Source organism: Dipodomys merriami, unplaced genomic scaffold (assembly GCF_024711535.1).
Source record: "Dipodomys merriami isolate MVZ:Mamm:240054 unplaced genomic scaffold, mDipMer1.0.p SCAF_2859, whole genome shotgun sequence".
Taxonomy (NCBI): domain Eukaryota; kingdom Metazoa; phylum Chordata; class Mammalia; order Rodentia; family Heteromyidae; genus Dipodomys; species Dipodomys merriami.
The window spans coordinates 16,744-32,059 of record NW_027204336.1 but is presented as its reverse complement, the minus strand read 5'-3'; the positions used below and the strand labels follow the sequence as shown (position 1 = coordinate 32,059).

The 15,316-nt window shown below is 39.4% G+C and overlaps 1 protein-coding gene across 6 annotated transcripts in view; it reads right to left on the bottom strand.

Annotated features, from left to right (window-relative positions):
• Positions 1 to 38: 38 nt before the first annotated feature.
• Positions 39 to 15,316, bottom strand: part of LOC138838619 (protein FAM114A2-like) — a 32,012-nt gene continuing 16,734 nt past the window's right edge. For 2 of the 6 annotated variants that reach the window (XM_070038021.1, XM_070038020.1), the window contains 4 exons: positions 15,016 to 15,108; positions 5,831 to 5,985; positions 3,980 to 4,101; positions 39 to 2,481 (listed from right to left, as the gene is read on the bottom strand). In XM_070038021.1, coding sequence (XP_069894122.1) covers positions 4,003 to 4,101; positions 5,831 to 5,985; positions 15,016 to 15,088 — 327 coding nt within the window. In that variant the 5' untranslated portion in view covers positions 15,089 to 15,108 and the 3' untranslated portion in view covers positions 39 to 2,481; positions 3,980 to 4,002. Of the gene's footprint in view, positions 2,482 to 3,979; positions 4,102 to 5,830; positions 5,986 to 6,087; positions 6,132 to 6,500; positions 6,636 to 15,015; positions 15,109 to 15,316 lie in introns of all 6 variants that reach the window. The other 4 variants (XM_070038022.1, XM_070038024.1, XM_070038025.1 and 1 more) reach the window with 4 other exon arrangements.

Below are 15,316 nucleotides of genomic sequence, written 5' to 3'. Positions count from 1 at the left end.
ACACAACAACATTAAGAGTCATTACCCTTACAAAAAGTTTTACAGGTTACTCTGGATCTGACTAAAACAATCAGGGTCAAGTATTCTCCATCTGGAACTGAGAGTGCCTTCAAGATAATGGTCTCTGAGGACAGAAATAACCAATATCTGCTTTAGCCACGCTTACAGCAGCACAGACTCATGAGGGGGGTAGAAAATCATGAGCAAACCTACCTACTAAGATAACACAGGACTTAAATCACTTCTGCCACCTTGACCTAGGCTCTCGCCTCTACTTTTTCCTGGATGCAGACACATCTTCTCCATCATTATCTACTTTCCATTCAAGTACCCCCTGTACTTCAGGAAAAAGGAAGTCATCTTTCCACCACCAACACCCCCCCCAGGCTGAGGAAGACCTCTCCCAGTCAGAAAATGAAAGCTAAGTTCCCGAACACTTGCTCATAGACATCTTTTGGATATCACACCACCTATTTCCACAGGCCTGCTAGAAGATTGTTAAAGTCAGAAGTGCTCACCACCTGTTCACCAATGATCACCCAAAGACGACCTCTTCTCCAAGAATAACTCAGTGTCATCTCTGCCAAGTGAAAACTGGAGTCATTCCACAGAAAAGCACAAAGCAGGGCAGACCTATGGCCATGCACTTTCAGCTCAATGAATAGTGGGCACTGCAGCCATCACCTGAGAGTACCACCCTAGCTCAATACGCAAGGAAGGACCCGGCACAAATGGCCCCATTAGAGGAAAACAGCCCAGCTGCCAGACTCAAGAAAAGAACTGGGCCCTAACTCCAAGCACGTCACAGAAAATTCAAAACTGGATTCCCACGCTCCTACTGGGCAGACCCAGCATCCCCACAATCTACCCCACAGCTGGTCCACGCTGGCCTACCTAGCCCAGGTCAGTGGGAATCCCAGTGGTATTACGGACACACTGACAGTTCAAAGAAGTAAACAGAGAGCCATCTTTAAAAGCACTAATATTTGGAAAATTTTCATCTGGCAGCTCTCAAACATGCTAGTCTCAGGACCTCTTAATACTCTTAAATTTTGAGAGCTCCCAAAGAGCTAATTAAAAAGGTAAGGTGGCTCAGTGGTAGAGTGCTTGCCTTGCATACATGAGGTCCTGGGTTCGATTCCTCGGCACCACATAAGTAGAAAAAGCCAGAGGTGGCACTGTGGCTCAAGTGATAGAGCGCTAGCCTTGAGCTGAAGAGCTGAGGGACAGTGCCCAGACCCAGAGTTTAGGCCCCACAACTGACAAAAAAAAATGTTAGTAGAGCCAGGAACTGGTGGCTCTCACCAGTAATCCTAGCTACACACTCAGGAAACTGAGATCTATAGATTGCTATTAAAAGCTAGCTGGAGCAGGAAAGTCAATGAGATTCTTATCTCCAATAAACTACTCAGAAAACAAAACAAAACAAACAAACAAAAAAAACCAGAAGTACAACTATAACTCAAGTGGTAGACTACAGCTCAGGATCAATGCCTAAGTGCTGAATTCAAGCCCCAGGACTGGCACAAAAATAAATAAATTAAATAAAAAATAGGGGATACACATGCATTAGCATGTGCACGCACACACACACACACACACACGAGAGAAACAGACAGATATGTTAAAAAGTAGAACTCAGCTAATGAGCAAAGCATCAGGTATTGAGTCCTAGTTTCACAACCCAAACAAAAGAAAATTTAGAACTCAAGTGCTTATGGTAGTTTTGTAAACTTAAGAACAAAAACACTGGGGATGGGAAGGTGGCTCAGTGGTAGAGTATCTTGTATGCATGAGGCCTTGAGTTCAATTACTGAGCACCACATAAGCAGAAAAAGTTGTAAGTGGTGCTGTGGCTCAAGTGGTAGGATACTAGCACTGAGCTAAAGAGCTGAGGGTCAGCACCCAAGCCCACAGTTTACTCCACACAACTCACCAAAAAGAAAAAAGAAAGAAAGAAAAGAAACACTACTTATTAATATACACTTATTGAAAAAAAACTGTATTTTCCAAAAAAGGTAAAATTTCAGAATAGTCCCACTGTTTTACATCTTTAATAAATCTCTTCATCCTTTAGCCTAATGAAAGACACCTGTATTCTCTCATCTGCTTTTATACTGTCTGTTGGGTTATGTTGTTTCAAGTATATGCAGAAAATCTACCTTACAAAGTCACTTAGTTAGAAAAGGAAGAAGTATTTTAGTTGCCTTCTCAGATTATCAATAAAGCTAATGCTGGCATACTCCTTAATATTACACTAAAACTCAACTAGTGGTCATCTCTTAAAATTTAGTTGTAATGAGATAGATAGCAATGAGCCTGAAGCTATACCATAAGATTTTCTGCTTGGATGTATTAAATTAAAATCAGTTAGTCTTTTCTTTTCTTTTGCCTGTACATGATTTGCTAACATCACACATTAAATAATGGGAAAATACTCACACTGAGTCACACAAATCTTCCAAATGCTGACCAACTGTCCTGAAATCAATGAATATAGCTGGTATTATCAACACAGATTTCATCAGCATAGTCTGTAAACAGCACTGGGAAGCTACAAAGCTCAACAGAGCAATAAATACATTCTACAAAATTGAAACTTAGTTTGAATGTGTATCACGACTCATACATCGTTGCTTTTCTCGTCGTAAAGGCTCATTTCATTCACTTTTAAGAAATGTTCACCAAATAAAATTCTAGTCTCTATGACCACTTGTATACTTCAGAGTGAAAATGTCATTCCATGGCAAAGTAAATAGTTCATTTAAACACTACAAATGGGCTAGGCACTGGTGGCTCATGCTTGTAATCCTAGCTACTCAGGAAATTAAGATCTAAGGATCATGGTTCAAAGCCAGCCCAGGCAGAAAAGTCTGTGAGATTCTTATCTCCAATGAACTACTCAGAAGAAGCCAGAAGTGGTGCAGTGGTTCAAGTGGTAGAGCACTACCCATGAGCAAAAAAGCTTAGGGCAACATCCAAGCCCTGAGTTCAAGTCCTAGGACCAGCTTAAAAAAAAAAGACAAAACTGAATTCATTGGATTCCACTTTCTTAAAATAGCCAATTAGCAGATAATATGTCTTAGAAATATATCTAATTAAATGTTAAAATAAAACAACCCTTAAGATTCATTTGTCCAGAAATTACATTTTATACTAACTGCCACATTACCTAATTACTATAAAAAATGAGCAGCTTCAACATTCATATTTTCTAAGAGATACAGGCTTTAAATTGTGGAGGCAGGGAGGGGTAAGATTGTCACTCATGTTTTAGGTACTACCACCTTTTCTGCCTCAATTCAAGATGGGATTAAGGATCCCACAAGTCACGAGGCACAGATGAAGTATCCAGAGATATAAAGAAACATTAGCCAAACTGAGGACAAACTCTGAAAAGAGCAATCTTTAACTGTAATCACTGGCAGGGGTGTATGAACAATATCAGTATGAGGGATGCTAAGAGGAGTCTGACAGGGAAAAAAAAAAGAAGACATAAGCAAGAGGCTGACGTGTCTGAACACCTAGATGGGGGAAAGTTGCAAAAAGAATTCTACATGAAAATTCTCACTGCAAAAAAGAGAGAGATGCAGGGTGCCAGTGGCTATCCTCGTCAGACTGCTACTCAGGCAACTGAGATCTCGGGATCACAGTTGGAAGCCAGCCTAGAAAGAAAACTCCATGAGACTCCTATCTCTAATCACAAAAAATACACTGGAAGTAGAGGTGTGGCTCAAGTCCTTAAAGGTCTAACTTTAAGCAAAGAAGGTCAGGGACAGCAAGCAGACCTTGAGTTCAAGCCCCAGGACCAGCACAGGCGTTGTGCGTGCACACACACAAACACACAAATTACTCTAGTAATAATAAATAATCTAGTAATAATATTAATAATAATAATAAATACCCTAGTAATAATAAATACTCTAGTAATAATAAATACATTGCATCTTCCCACTCTGATTCTGAATTTTCATATTACCTTTCTTCTCTTCTTCCTCTTCCTCATAAAATTCTGCTAGGGAAAATGCTTCTGAGTTGTTCTAATTCAAATATTAGAGCCTCTAATTCTTCTCCACTCAGAGAATTAAGGAAAGATTTCACCTGAATGAAAATAATAAAATATTGTGTAAATATTAATGAAAAAAATCTCATAAGGAGAAAAGACTGAAGAGCTCATGCCAGCACAGGTGTGTGTGTGTGTGTGTGTGTGTGTGTGTGTGTGTGTGTGTGTGTGTGTGTGTGTGTGTGTGTGTGTGTGTGTGTGTGTGTGTGTGTGTGTGTGTGTGTGTGTGTGTGTGTGTGTGTGTGTGTGTGTGTGTGTGTGTGTGTGTGTGTGTGTGTGTGTGTGTGTGTGTGTGTGTGTGTGTGTGTGTGTGTGTGTGTGTGTGTGTGTGTGTGTGTGTCTTGGTCCTAGGGCTTGAACTCAAGGCCTGGGGGCGTAGCTTTTGTGCTCAAGTCTAGCACTCCATTATTTGAACCACAGCACAACTTCCAGCTTTTTGGTGGTTAATTGGAGATAAAAGTCTCAAAGACACTCTTATCTGAGCTGGCTTCCCACCATAATCATCAGATTTCATTCTCCTAAATAGCTAGGATTGCAGTACCCAGTTCTTTTTTTTTTTTTTTTGCAGATCCTGGAGCTTGACCCAGGAGCTATCCCTGAGGCTCTTTGTTCTGAAGGATAGCGATATACACTTGGAGCTACAGCACTACTTCCAGCTTTCTGAGTTGTTTATCAAAAATAACCTGTCTGGTCTGGCTTTCAATTAACCTCAGATCTCAGCCTCCTGAGCTAGGATTAGAGCCAGAACTAATTTTTTTAATAACCATAACACTAAAGGGTAGATATTATAGGAAAATAGACAGAATTTGTATTTCCAAAATTAATATAGGCCAAAAGATAAATGAAAATTATCAGTGCTTAAGCATGACTTCGAAGCCCAGGCAGGAAAAGCCATGAAACTCTTATCTCCAATAAACCACCAGAATAAATACTGAAAGTGTTGCTGTGGCTCAAGCGGTAAGTGCCTGCCTTGGGCTGAAGAGCTGAGGCACAGCACCCAGGGCCAGAGTATAAGCCCCAAGACCAACGAAGAAGAAGAAGAAGAAGAAGAAGAAGAAGAAGAAGAGGGAGAAGAAGGAGAAGAAGGAGAAGAAGGAGAAGAAGGAGAAGAAGGAGAAGGAGAAGAAGAAGAAGAAAAAGAAGAAGAAGGAGAAGGAGAAGGAGAAGAAGGAGAAGAGGAAGAAGAAGGAGAAGGAGGAGAAGGAGGAGAAGGAGAAGGAGGAGGAGGAGGAGGAGGAGGAGGAGGAGGAGGAGGAGGAGGAGGAGGAGGAGGAGGAGGAAGACAAGAAAGATTGGCTTAGATTATCAGAGGAGATGAACTAACAGGAAATTATATACAAATTAGCAGCTATAACAGGCTTTTTGACACCTAAAAACCCATGACACTGGAGAAAAAACAGAAAATGAAAGACTAAAGTGAAAGAAAAGGATATCTTATATTAAGACCTCTGTTCTATTTCTTTTTGCTTATGTGGTGCTGAGGAATCGAACCCAGGGCCTCAGGCATGCAAGGCAAGCGCTCTACCACTGAGCCACCTTCCCAGCCCTGTTCTTTTTCTATAATTTTAAGAGAAATAACATTTGACTTATTCACTATTTCTAACAATTAAACAGTAGGGGATATTTTTCTTCTATTATAATATTTCCAGCAACGCACATCTCCTTCAGAGACACATTTCGTTTTCCAAATATACAAAGTGAAAAGAAACCATGCAATGTTTTTTCTTTGAAGACTCTTTTCAGCTGGGAGTTTGGGATTGGAATTACCTTTATTTCACTTTCTTGGGAAAGCATCGCCAGAACTTCTAGATGTTCTTGAAGTTCATCAAAGGGTAGCTCACAATGAGTTTTCTTGTCTGTTTCCATGGCTACCTCATTGGAGGTCTTAGCTATTCTTTTTCCTTGGCCTCTTACTCTAAAACCTAAAAAGAGATGGAAGCATAGATGCAGCAAATAATAAGAGCTCAAGGGAAAGTTTTTAAGAGTGGAAAGAAGCAAAGCTAAGTTCCAGTATAAAGTACTACCCTTCATTCCTGGACAGCAAGTCAAATTCACTAAGGATCAGGAGCTGCAAAAAATAAAAAAGAAGCTAAACAAAATTTGATGTTAGACAGCAGCACCTAAGGAGCCACATGCATTTCCAAAAGTGGTTTCAACAATAACCTAATAAGTAATCTTGATAGCGCTCAGGATTTTGTACTGCACTGACAGAGGCAACTGCAGAAAGAAAAGAGCTGGCTGTTTGTCTAAGCATTAGACAAACCCATAAAAAAAATCCAGCCCATAAAAAATGCCTTAATTTTATAATGCATTGATAATTCTTTACAAGAAAACACACTAACAAAGTCCCAAGGTAACAAAGGGAAAAATTCAAATTAAAAAAAAAAAACACACAAACAACAGAAAACAGCAATCAAACCAGTAAAGGTAACAGTACCTGAGACAGTGCAGAATTCCGGTTCATCAAACCCTTAGTCATTTTAAATACAGGATCCCGTTCTGCTATTACATCCATTGTCTTCTTCCCAATGAATTCTAAGGCATCTAAACTCCCACTAATAATGTCCTTTCCCTAGATAGCAACATAAATGTCATTACTACTATACTGGGAAAATACATTTGCATATATTGTGGGGGGTTTGTAGCAGTCCAGGGACTTAAAACTCAGGGCCTAGGTGATGTCTATGAGCTTTTTTCCTCAAGGATAGTACTCTACCACTTGGGGAACAGCTCCACTTCCTACTTTGTTTGCTGGTTCATTAGAGAGAAGAGTCTTGCAGATGTTCCTGCCTGGGCTGTCTTTGAACCACAACCCCAGGTCTCAACTTCCTGAAGAGTTAGGTTTACAAGCATGAACCACCAGTGCCCAACCATTTATATGTTTCAATTCTTTAAGAGTGACTTACAATACTAAGTACTGGGAAGAATGTGGAACAGCAAGGGAAATAAATACACACCGCATGTGGAACCATAGTAGGTTCTCCTCTTTGGAAAACTGCTGGCCAGTATCTACTATGCTACATATGTGTAGTGGTTCATCAGAAGACAGCTTAATTATACAGTGCTTGCCTAGCATGCATGAATCCCTGAGAACAATTCCTCAGTACATCAGGAAATAGCACTGTGACTCAAGTGGTAGAGTGATAGCCTTGAGCAAAAGAAGCTCAGGGACAGTGCCTGGGCCCTGAGTTCAAGCCCCAGTATTGGCCAAAAAAAAGACATAAACAAAAATATTCAGAGCAGCCGTATTTGTGATAGCTACAACACGGAAACTATTTCAATGCTTAACAACTGTGGGATAAATAAAATATGACATAGTGACAAAATGGAATACCACATCCAAAATACAACATGGTCAAATAATACAAAAATGTTGTGGAAGAAGCTAGATACAAAATGTACTATAAGTATGTAAAGTATAAAAGCAAACAAAATTAATCTAAGATAAAAGTCAGGACTATAGTTATCTTCCTAGAAGGGGCATACTGTCTCTTAAAGATTCTGAACAATGCCGGGCGCTGGTGGCTCACGCCTGTAATCCTAGCTAATCAGGAGTCCGAGATCTGAGGATAGCGGTTCAAAGCCAGGCCGGGCAAGAAAGACCGTGAGATCCTATCTCCAATAAACCACCAGAAAACCGGAAGTGGCGCTGTAGATCAAGTGGTAGAGCGCTTGCCTTGAGCTGAAGAGCTGAGGGACAAAGCCCAGGCCTAGAGTTCAAGCCCCACAACCGACAAAAAAAAAAAAAAAAAAGATTCTGAACAAGTTCACATTATGAAAATTCACTGTTTTAATTTTCAGTATGAAAATTAAGAAAAAATATAAAGCATAAAGCTAAAGTATAACCAAATATTGTAGTGTAGTGCATGCCTATAATGCCAATACTCTAGAGACTAAGGTATGAGTATTGTGAGTCTGAGGCGAGCCTAAGCTACATTCATATCCAGTCAAGGATGCTTGGGCTACAGAGTGAAAAGAATAAAAAGAGAATCCAAAGACACAGTGTATGCCTATAATCACAGCTGCTTACAAAGTAGACGCAGAATTGTAGTCCAAAGCCAGCACAAGCAAAACCTATGATCAGAACCAAAAACAAACTAGCTATTTCTGCTTTCTAGTTGCCATCGTATGATTGATTCTGCTTTGCCATGCCCTCCCTGCCATTTTGAACTGACATCACTGAGAATATAGAGCAAAATAATGACTACTCCCTGTAGATAGATAGATAGATAGATAAATAGATAGATAGATAGATAGATAGATAGATAGATAGATAGATAGATAGATAGACAGACAGATAGATAGACAGATAGATAGACAGGTAAATAGGTAGATAGATAGAGGCATGCAGAAGAAAGGACTAAGGATGTGGCTCAAGTGGTACTTCATATTGCCAAAAGAAAGAAAGAAAGGTTCCAATAGCCAGGCAATGGTGGTCTGCTGACTCGTGCCTGCAATCTTAGCTTCTCAGCTAACTCTGAAGACTGAGAGCTGAAGATCATATTCGAAGCCACCCAGACAGGAAAGTCCATGAGATTCTTATTTTCAAATGACTTCTCAAAAAATTTAGGAAATAGTGCTGTGGCTCAAGTGGTAGAGTGCTAGCCTTAAGTACAGAATGGGTCAGGGACAACACTCAAATCTTGAGTTCAAGCCCCAGGACTGGCAAAAGAAAAAAAAATATTGATCTGCACATAGTAAACATTTTTCTAAACAAGGGGAAACTATAGTCAGAGACAGATCAATGGTTGGCAAATGCTGTGAACAGACAGAAAGGTGTGGCTACAAACTGGCATGAAGGAACTCCCTCAGATAATGAAAATATTCTTATATCTCAGTGAGCCATACAAATACAGAAAATATTCTGTATCTGTGCATCACAATATACTGTGATTATACAGTATTAACATAACCATTATTTCTCAACACAAAGGCATATTGCAGAAAAAAAGTTTTACTGTATGAAAATTATAGCTCAACTTTGTCCTAAAAGACTATGCTGATTCTTAGTATGGGAATCAATATACATTACAAAGATGAGTATGTTTCAAGAATAATTAGTTCTGTTTACCTTTAAAAATCTTATACTAGATCAACTAGTACACCAAGTAATTTAACTATATTATATCAAACACTCTATTATGGAGAGAACTTTTGCTTTCAAGTTCTACACTTGCCTTCCTATACAGCAACTAGAAAACCAGACAAAATAGAAGAAAGAACTATTTTTAGATACTACACAAAAGACAAAAAAAAAAAAAACACTTTGGTCCAGGAGAAAAGAGAAACAAAGTCAACGCCACAGCTGGGCTTTCTGCCTAGAGAAAAGTTCCAAACCCCAACACACAGAGGAGAACCTACAGACAACAGAACACTCACAGGCAATGTAAGTCAGGGATAAAGTCTGGCATCAAGGAAGGCTGAAGCAGCTACTACTTTAAAGTCAAAAAACTTCAGAGGATGCAGCTATATAAGTAAAATGTTCCAAGAATCTACAGATGTGTTGATTTGTATGTATCTGAGTAATACACTGTTCAAACACTAGGTAACATCACACAGTTGGGAGAAGAACTAGCATAAGTAGTAAGCAACACAATCCCCATAGCTCAAGCTATGCTGAAACATCTGGTTTTTTAAACAACCAAAGTGAACAGATTTCACTGAAAACCTGAGGAATAAGAGTGAATTCAGAGGAATCAGGGCGCAGCAGTAAAGATAAACTAGTCCTTAAGATTGAAGGCTAAAAGACATACAATGGAAGAAACAAAACTTCTTCAACCACTGGTGTTGGGAAAAGTGGGCAGCCACATGCAGAAGACTAAAAGTGGACCCCAGCCTACCACCATGCACCAACATCAACTCAAAATGGATTAAAGATCTTAACATTAAACCTGAATCTCTGAAACTACTGCAGGACAGAGTAGGAGAGACACTTGAACTTATAGGCACAAGAAGAAACTTCCTGAACAGAGTCCCAGAGTCACAAAAAATTGGGAGAGTGACTCGACAAATGGAACTACCTTAAAATAAAAAGCTTCTGCACAGCTAAAGCTATCGCAACCAAGCTAAAAAGACAACCAACTAATTTGGAAAAATATTTACCAGCAATATATCAAACAAGGGGTTAATATCCAGTATATACAGGGAACTCAAGAAACTAATCCCAGGGGAAGGGGAAAAACAAGTCGTTTAAATGAGGATACAGGAGGACCCGTCGCAACAATGAGAAGTACAAATTGTTATGTCAAAAAAGAACTTTACAACTTTGGGGGGGGCGGGGAGGATTAGGTGAGGGGGCCAGGGGGGAGGATGGGAAGGGATGGGTAGGGGAAACAAAGGAGGAGGCTACAATGCTTGATAAGAAATGTACTCATTATCTTGCCCATGTAATTGTAACCCCTCTGTACAGTATTTTCACAATAAAAAATAAATTAAAAAAAAAAGAAACTAATCCCTCCCAAACCTAACAAACCAATTACTAAATGGGCAAGGGAATTAAAGAGAGACTTCTCAGATGAAGAGATAAAAATGGCAAAGAAACACATGAGGGAATGTTCACCATCCCTGGTGGTGAAGGAAATGCAAATAAAGACAACCCTGAGATACCACCTTACCCCAGTCAGAATGTCCCATATCCACAAATCAGCCAATGACAAATGCTGGAGGGGACGTGGAGAAAGAGGAACCTTATTACACTGCTGGTGGGAATGTACACTTATACAACCACTTTGGAAAGCAGTCTGGAGGGTCCTCAGAAAGCTAAAGATTGACCTCCCTTAAGACCCAGTCATACCACTTCTAGGCATCTATCCTGAACAACAGGAACCAGTATACAAGGACACATGCACCTCCAGTTTATTGCAGCACTGTTCACAATAGCTAGGATATGGAAACAAACCAGATGCCCCACCACAGATGAATGGATCCAAAAATTGTGGTATCTATACACAATGGCATATTATGTAGCCATTAGAAATGACAAAATAATGGAGCTAGAAGAAATCATGTTGAGCGAGGTAAGCCAAAAGCAAAGAGACAAATGGTGTATGGTCTCCCTGATAAGTGGATGTTAAATCCAAAATGTTAGGTGATACAACAAAATTAACAAGACTTAAGAAACAAAGAACTTCCACTCATCTGGGCAAACCACTACTAAATAACTCCATGCTGCTGATCACATGTATGGTATATATGTGTACACCAGAGGAGAACCAGGAAGATGACACAGAACTAGAGGGAATCAGGGGAAAACATACAACAGCGGGACCCATCAGCTGCACAGGACATTGACCAAAATGAACTAAGCAACTTAATGACAGCTATGTGAGGGAGGGAACAAATGGGAAAGAGGGAACAGCTGATACTATGCAAAACAAAAGAAATGTACATACCACCCAATGCGGAAGAAATAACTGTATCACAAAGCTCATAGAACTCATAAATGTTATACCGTAATAGACGATTTGTTCCAGGAAAGTTAGAGTGTGTTTGTGACTTTAACAGCATCACTATCCCACAATACTCTGAAATTGGGGAAATTATGTAATCAATCACAATAAAAAAATAAAAATTAAAAAAAAAGATTGAAGGCCACACTAGACTCCCTCTAAACAAGCCTAACAGAGAAGGAAATGTTGACACTGTCCAAAAAGAAATGTACTCACACCTGTAATCCTAGCTACTCAGGAAGCTGAGATCTGAGGATTGTGCTTCAATGCCAGTCTGTGAGACTCTTATCTCCAATAAACCATCAGAAAACTAGAAGTGGCATTGTGGCTCAAGTAGTAGAGCATTAACTAGCCTTGAGCTCTAGAGGTGAGAGGCAGCGCCCAGGCCCAGAGTTCATGTCCATGACTGATAAAAAAGAAATGAACTCTTTACCCAACTTATATAACTGTAACCAGTATCTTTTAGTAACAGTTAAAAAGTTTTTAAGTATGAATCTGAATTGGGAAAGCAGGACAGGGTCACTGGTGACTCATGCCTATGGTCCTAGCTACTCTGGGCTGAGATCTAAAGATCACAATGGAAAGCCACCAGGGCAGAAGAGTCTGTGAGACTTTCATCTCCGTTTATTTATCCCGCAAAAACCAGAGGCAGGGTTCAAGTGCCAGCTGTGGAGGAGGGAGACAAGGTAGACTGTGAAGACGGAATTCAAGCTCCAGTGCCAGAACATACACATTAAAAAAGAAAGAGGCCGGGCACTGGTAGCTGACAACCATAATCCTAGCTACTCAGCCTTGAGCAAAAAGGTCAGGAACAGCACCCAGGCCCTGACTTCAAGCTCCAGGAACATCACACACACACACACACACACACACACACACACACACACACACACACACACACACACGCACACACACACACACACAGACACACAGACACACAGACACACACAGACACACACACACACACACACACACACACACACACACACACACAGACACACACACACACACACACACACACACACAGCAGAAGACAACATCCTTAAAGGAACATGACAAAATTGCAAAAAAGATACCAAGTGATTTCATTGGTATCTTTTATCTCAAACTTCTAAAAAAAACCCATCTCCGGTATACTTTCCTTCACAGTGAAATTAATGCTTAGAAATTTTAGATGGGAAAGACGTTAGGATGAAAAAGCCACCCATTCTATTCTGGTACACTTAATATTCAACTAAAATCTAAGTCCATAAAACTTCCACTGAGTAGTGGGAGTTCTCTACTCATGAGACACAAGTAAACACAACCTAAATTCTGTTCTCCATGCTAGTCTTCAAAGGTATAAAAAAAGGTGTATTCTCCCTATCTCCTTTCCTTAGATTTTCATATTCATGATCCATTAACTCTCTAACTTTTTAAGACATTAATACTAGCCACTCTTGCCAGGGTTCTCCATGATTTTTATTCCCCTTCTAAAACATGGCTCTGAATGACAAATATCCTTCAAGTCTTATGAAATCACTGCTGTTTACTATCCAAACATACTTCTAACTCCTGTTTTCCTTGCCCACTAAAAGCAATTCCTGATAAAAAATTTCTGAAAATGCCAACACTTTAATCTTCCAACATCTCAAAGCATCAGAGTTAGACATTAAACCATTCTAGCTGCTGGGAGCATGAGGAGAAATGAAACTTCCTGTCTCTGTAACTCCTGAATTTGAGCTTATCTGTTTGAGAATACCATACCTGCACTCACAGCATGATCTGACAACAATTACAAAATCATAAAGAACCCAACAAATAAAAGTGAAGATACCAGGCCCCTACATTCGCCAAAATAACATGCAATACTCTATTTGTAGAGTTCTTCAGGGAGAAAAATAAATTCATTTTTAAACACATAGTGTGTTAGTCACAGACAAAGTAGCCTCACTTATGCAAGCATCATTAAGAACAGTGCCTCATATATGGAGTAATTTGCCATGTCCCATGAAGTTATCTCTCCATTCTACTGACCCATGCACTATGGACCCGAAAGTAGGTCAATCCAATTCTCTCTTAGGTATTCACAAGTAGTGATAGTGGAACCTATTAGTATCTGATAGGTGTGTATGCCAAGACGCAATATAACTCTGAAGATGGAGAAAGACAGGTAGAATAAATCTCCTTCCAGAGAAAAATGATAGAGATGAGCACAGAGTATTAAATGAGAAACAATAAGGGCTATGAGAGATGAAGAAAACAAACTGGTCTTCAAAATTTTTCCATATGGATTAGAAGTGCAGGTTTCCTTTTGATAAATACAAACTTTCAAGACTAAACCTTGGCACAGGCCAAATTTTTCTTAAAAGAGACCCAGAAACACAACAAATCAAAGAAAGATTGGACAAATGGGATTGCATGAAATTGCAGAGCTTCTTGCATGGCAAAGGACATAGTTAGCAAGATCAATAGAAAGCCCATGGATGGGGAGAAGTACTTCACTAGCCATACAACAGACAAGGGTCTCATATCTAAAATATACCTGGAACTCAAAAAATCAAATCCTCCAAAAACAAATCCTCAAAGAAACAACTACCCAATAAATAAGTGGGTTAAAGACTTAAAGAGAAACTTCTCTGAAGAGGAAATAAGAATGGCCAATAGACACATCAAGAAATGCTCAACCACCCTAGCCATAAAAAAATGGCAAATCAAAACAACATTGAGATACCACCTCACCCCAGTTAGAATGGCTAGAATCAAGAACTCTAATAACAACAGATGCTCGAGGGGATATGTACAGAACCCTACTGCATTGTTAGTGGGAGTGTAAACTTGTTCAACCACTTTGGAAAGTAGTATAGAGGTTCCTCAAAAGACTACATAGAGCTCCCCTATTACCCAGCAATCCTATTTTTGGACATATACCCAAATGATCACAAACAAGACCATCCTAAAGCTATCAGCACAACTATGTTTACTGCAGCATTATTTACCATAGCTAAGATATGGAACCAACTCAGATGCCCCTCAGTAGATCAAGAAAATGCCAAAAAGAAAATAGAAAAAAGGCTAGAATGTACCTCAGCTCAATGGCAAAACCTTGTCTAGCTAGTGCAACAACCTGGGTTCAATGCCCAGTTATCAAAAAACAAAAGGCAGAAAAACAATCAAACAAACAAAGAACAAAAGGCAAAAAAATAGCCTTAAATGAACAAAAATACTTTTTGGTCCTGACAGATTTAAATTCACCTAGCCCTGGTTGCCAAACAAAGTGCTAAGCAATTCTTATATTCAACATATATGACAATGTAATTTTAATACGTAGAAGTCCTTGAAATTACTTCAGAGGCAGAGTAGAGGGATATCAGCAGTTCCAAGACACAGATCTCTAACTGGCAGCTGGATTCACAAGACAACACACCACACCTGTAGAATGTCCCCATGTCCTTAGTATCAAAATTGCACAAGCTAGCTACTGAATCCAAAGTATCCTAGGACTTAATGTTTCCATATATAGACCTCCAGCATGTTTGACTTCGGCTGAAATCTCACTGGGACTAGGGATCCCAAGGGAAGTCTCTGCCTTTTCCATGATATTTGAAGTATCTTGTCCTAGAGAAAAATCAAAATGTGTTGCTCTTCATTAAACAAACTAAACAAACTAAATTTCAAAAATGTAATATCAAAGTCCATGTGTCTAAAATCATGATAGCTATAAGACAGTTTATTTTTAACAATTAGGGTTATTAATCCTTGGAAATATCTCCTTAGTATAACATTTTTTATACAAAAACTCTGATACAACATCACTAAAGAACAG